The sequence below is a fragment of the Sinocyclocheilus anshuiensis genome, unplaced genomic scaffold, assembly GCF_001515605.1.
Source record: "Sinocyclocheilus anshuiensis isolate Anshui unplaced genomic scaffold, SAMN03320099.WGS_v1.1 scaffold491, whole genome shotgun sequence".
NCBI lineage: Eukaryota > Metazoa > Chordata > Actinopteri > Cypriniformes > Cyprinidae > Sinocyclocheilus > Sinocyclocheilus anshuiensis.
This window is the reverse complement of record NW_015551041.1, coordinates 531,083-536,221: the sequence shown is the minus strand read 5'-3', so window position 1 is coordinate 536,221 and position 5,139 is coordinate 531,083. Positions and strand designations below refer to the sequence as shown.

The window sequence follows — 5,139 nt, the reverse complement described above, 5'->3', positions numbered from 1 at the left end:
GGCTTTTGCCTTGGAACTCTCCCATGGATGCCGTTTTTGCCCAGTCTCTTTCTTATTGTTGAATCATGAACACTGACCTTAATTGAGGCAAGTGAGGCCTGCAGTTCTTTAGATGTTGTTCTGGGTTCTTTTATGACCTCCTGGATGAGTCGCCACTGCGCTCTTGGAGTAATTTTGGTTGGCCGGCAACTCCTGGGAAGGTTCACCATTGTTCCAAGTTTTCTCAATTTGTGGATAATGGCTCTGACCATGGTTCGCTGGAGTCCCAAAGCCTTAGAAATGGCTTTATAATCCTTTCCAGACTGATACATGTCAACTGTTTTGATTCTCATCTGTTCTTGAATTTCTTTAGATCGCGGCATAATGTGTTGCTATTTAAGCATGCTTCACTTTGTCAGACAGGTTCTATTTAAGTGATTTCTTGATTCAACAGGTCTGGCAGTAATCAGTTCTGGGTGTGGCTAGTGAAATTTAACTCAGCTTTCTAAAATAATGTGGTTAATCACAGTTCTTTCATGATTCAACAGGAGGGGGCAATTAATTTTTCACGTAGGGCCAGGTCGGTTTGGACAGCTTTTTTCCCTTAATAAATTAAATCATCATTTAAAAACGGCATTTATTTACTTGCATTATCTTTGTGTAATATTAAAATTTGTTTGATGATCTGAATCTTTTAAGTGTGACAAATATGCAAAAAATTAAATCACCTGGAAGGGGGCAAAAACCTTTTCATGGCACTGTGTATACATATATATAAATATATAATGGTACAAATGCATATTTAGATTATTTAAAAGATTATAATGACTTTACTGTTTTATTTTCATTGTCTCTTGCTCATTTAGCATTCATTTTTATATTTATATTTTTTATTTAATCACACTTTAAACACTTTTTCATCACTTTATGTTCATTTATGTAACACATTCCCACTTCTTAGCACTATTTATTTGAATAAAAGTCTCTGTAAATTGGTTTGCTGATGTAAACAGCACACTCATTTCATCAAAAGACAAATGAGACAATGAATCCAAAAAGTTTATTTATATAACTACGAAAGAAAATATGAAACAAATGAACAAATATAAAGTCAAATCGAAGTATAAAGGCTTTTTCTTTTACATACAGTGATAGTGACTTTACAAGTCCACAGTGTCAACAGAACAATTCTCTAAAATTACTATGTTATAACAAAATAATCTGCGAATAAATATAAGATACATTTGAAAAGTACAATAATTTGCTCCTCATTGAGTTCATTAGTAAGTTCACCATTCTGGCAGACTTAGACATCAGGGTTTGCAACCTTATTTTCTGTAAAAAATACATCTCTGTTTTAGTTTGCTCATCAGCACAGCAGTGAGTTATAACAAAATGTGACAGTCTACATCCAGCCCAGCAGTGAAGATCCCATTCAACTGTGCAATCTTAAGCAGGCACAAGGGATACGAATAACATTAGTCTATTAAAATGGAATCAGACATGGAACGTCCTCTCTTGTCAAGTTCATTACAGATGAAACCTCACCAGTCCTCGAGTCTCATACAATAAAAAAAGGAATTTGCATAAGCATTTAAGTGGTTTCTGAAATCTTCCAGCATGCTACAACTTTGCTCTTTGCAGAGGAGCTAAACAATCGCTGTGCCAGTGTTACTCAACTGGAATCTGCACATAAATGCATAACTGCTGTGAACGGCTGTGAAAGAGGAATTTAACAGTAAGATATGTGCGAAATACATTGAGTTCCAGTCCTGTCATCTTTCAGACCTTGCTCTCACTCTCTCATTGTGCCGAGTCTGAGTCACTGGAGTCCAGACTAGCCTGTGCAGACGCTGTGCGGCAGCTCTGCGTGGATCCTGCGTGGTGCAAAGTCTGTGTGCTTCTCCTGAGGCTCTCCAGCGACTGAAGGAAGGACCGTCTCGCCCTTTCTTCCTCCAGAGGCGAAGCCCCTTCCTCCTCCACTTCGGCGATCTCCGCAAAAGTCACTGGCTGGGTCTTGAAGCGGGTGTCTCGGGGCCGCCGGGGACGGTTTCGGCCCCGAGCCAGACACTTGGGGATGGGTAGCTGCTGGGGAAACTCCTCCATGGCGGACGCCAAGATGTGTGCGGGTAGAACGGCGAAACCCACCGTCTCCATCGGACGTGCAGCCATGTGTCTGGATGGCAAGGGTTGGCCGTTCGGCTTCTGAGATGTTTGGAGAGGCTTGCAGTTCTCCAGGTCTCCCTGTGGTGAAGGATTTGAAGTCGCTTTCCTTGTATCCTTCTTGTCTGTATTTGACAGAAGGTGAAGCTAACACACGGATGGAGAAGACAACTTCCAGAAGACGAGTGAGGGGAATCGGAGTTCTCTCTGTCTGTAGTTTCTGAGCGTGTCACTGACAGCTCTGGCTTTTATACTGCTTCACTCCCCTAACATCTCCCCACTCTGCTCTGGCTCCGCCCACCCACTGTGAGGCGTCACGGTTCCGGCTGCCATACCAGTCCCTCCGAATCAGATCCTTGAAATAAATGCCAGCCAGAGAGTGAGTTGGGAAAGCAGAGAGGCGGGAGGGGCCGGAAGGAAGACGATACATGCAGCTCTAACAGAGGGATCAGAAAAGGGAGAAATAAACAAATGGCCAGGAACAGAAAAATGGGGAGTGAGAGGTCATGGGCAAAGAAGAGATAAACAAAAGATAGTTAGAAGACCAGAAGCTTTGGAGAAATGTACACAACATACTGTACAAATACATGCGGGGGCGAATCTCACTAAAACATATTCAGGTCTCATCAAAATGAAAAGAAGAAAAAAATATTGTGTTAAAATAATGAAGCTATTATAAGACATTTTTAAATTAAAATTAAGCACATTTTCCCTTAAAAATTAATTAATGTAATATGTCTGGACAGTTTATTCGCAACTCTCATTATTCTCAATTGGTGTTATACTGTAAAAAATAAACATAATATATATATATATATGCCAGTACCAAAACTACTGCCATACGTACTTAAAAATTTGAATAATATATAGATAGATAGATAGATAGATTTTTTTCTTTTTTTTTTCTTTTTTCAGTTATGAGAAGGGTATTTTTTGACAATCATTTAAATTGCAAATGTGCCTAATTGTCATGAAAATGCAATGTAAAAAAAAAACTAATGGTCCTGAAAATTTATTTTCATTTATTTTGATGGAACCTAAAATAATAATAAAAAAAATAGAAAACAGAGAATCTAAAAACAGAATACAGAGAATATATATCATATTATTATTATTGTTATTATTATTATTACTATTACAGATTTTTAAAGACTAGTTTTTACTTAAATAGGTCAATCTCACATATAGAATATTATTATTAGTATTATATTGAAGGAAATTAAATGAGGATGCCTGCCAGCTTTTCAAGTTGACAGACAAGAACATAAGACAATAAAATTGAATAATAAATTGAATGACAAAATAAAACGGAAAAAATAGAATATATATATATATATATATATATATATATATATATATATATGTGTGTGTATTTGTGTCTGTGTGTGTTTAAAGATTTTTTCAAATATAGAACAAATTTTTAAAGGAAAGTGAAGGATGATGCCACCTTTTCAAGTCGGCCAGATAAGGACAAGGACAAGGACAAGGACATGGAGGGCTGATGATCTATGAACTATATTTTTCTTTTACTAGATGTGTTGTAAGCTCAGCAACATGTACATAGCAGGAATCTCTCCTCAGTGCCACGACCATGATCTCACCATCGTAATGAGTTTAGCTTTCATCAGCCTCTCACTCTCTTCCTGTGCCATTCAGATTTGTCAGGAACCCTCGAACGGTCAACGCCAGGCATGTCCCATGAGCCCAGAGACATTTTGGGAGCAGTGTGTGAAACTGGGGGCTGGACATTGTGACGTAACACACCATGGCGGCTCCGGTTTTGTCATGGACCCTAAGGATGACCATTTAGAAGCAAAACAGGAAACTATAATGGTGCCACCTCACCCTCTCAACTCACTCCTACTCGTCCCATATATCAGACATCAAGGGGTTACCATCAATTCTGCTCTGAGTAACATCTATTTTGGGACAGAGAAGCCAGTTCTTGCAGACGTTCATCCAACCGCTAAGGTATTATCAGTCAGGTGACATCATGTGATGTTGTCAAGGACAACATCACACCACAGGAACATGTCAAGTTGATTAATAGCTTGTTCCTAGGCTAATGCAGAAGGGATGTACAAGACAGCAAAGACGCACGTTTTTGCAAAGCAAATTGCACGTATGCGCCTGTGTTACATGATGCCTTTGAAACAACAAAACAGAAACTGTTTTGTAACTAAACAACATGAAAAAATGCATTCACTGCATGTACACACCATTTTATAGACTGATCTCCATCTGAAAAAAATAGATATTTTAGCCATAACCCTCTAAACCTGCATGATCAGCAACAGCTGCTGGTATTTTGAATACTTTAAATAAATAGGGCACGGGGCAGCTGGGTAATCCTGAACAAACTGAACAGGAGCCCCTCTTCATCCTCAAGCTCAGACCTCAATGTCACAGAAGCAAGCAAAAGGTTTACAAATCAACTGTCTCATGAGAATTCACAACTATTTTCTGTTTTGCTAAACTGGTTTAGACCAGGACAAGCAGATGAGCCCCAGAGACAGATCTCCAGTGAAGACCTTGTCTCCTAGATGGCCACCGGGACAAGACCACAGGAACCAGTTGAGTCCTCTGCACAATGTGACTTTGCTGCAGCCTGGAATTGAACTGCTGGTTCGTCTGGCCAGAGGAGAACTGGCCCCCCGACTGAGCCTGGTTTCTCCCAAGGTTTTTCTCCATTCTGTCACCGATGGAGTTTTGCTTCCTTGCCGCTGTTGTCTCTGGCTTGCTTAGTTGGGGACACATAATTTCCAGCGATATCGTCGACTTGATGCAGATACTAGATACTATTTAAACTGAACTGAGCTGAGCTGGATGATGACATCACTGAATTCAATGATGAACAGCCTTTAACTGAAAATCGAGTATCTATTGTCATTTTGCATTATTTACACACTATTTTCGTATTTAATGCTGTACAGTTGCTTTGACACAATCTGTATTGTTAAAAGCGCTATATAAATAAAGGTGACTTGACTTGACTTG

At 39.3% G+C, this 5,139-nt stretch overlaps 1 protein-coding gene across 1 annotated transcript; it reads right to left on the bottom strand.

Moving 5' to 3' along the window:
* Positions 1 to 1,082: 1,082 nt before the first annotated feature.
* Positions 1,083 to 2,350, bottom strand: LOC107661503 (uncharacterized protein C11orf96 homolog). The gene has a single exon (XM_016451117.1). The coding sequence runs from the start codon at positions 2,149 to 2,151 to the stop codon at positions 1,783 to 1,785; it is 369 nt and encodes a 122-aa protein (XP_016306603.1). The 5' UTR covers positions 2,152 to 2,350; the 3' UTR covers positions 1,083 to 1,782.
* Positions 2,351 to 5,139: the final 2,789 nt, after the last annotated feature.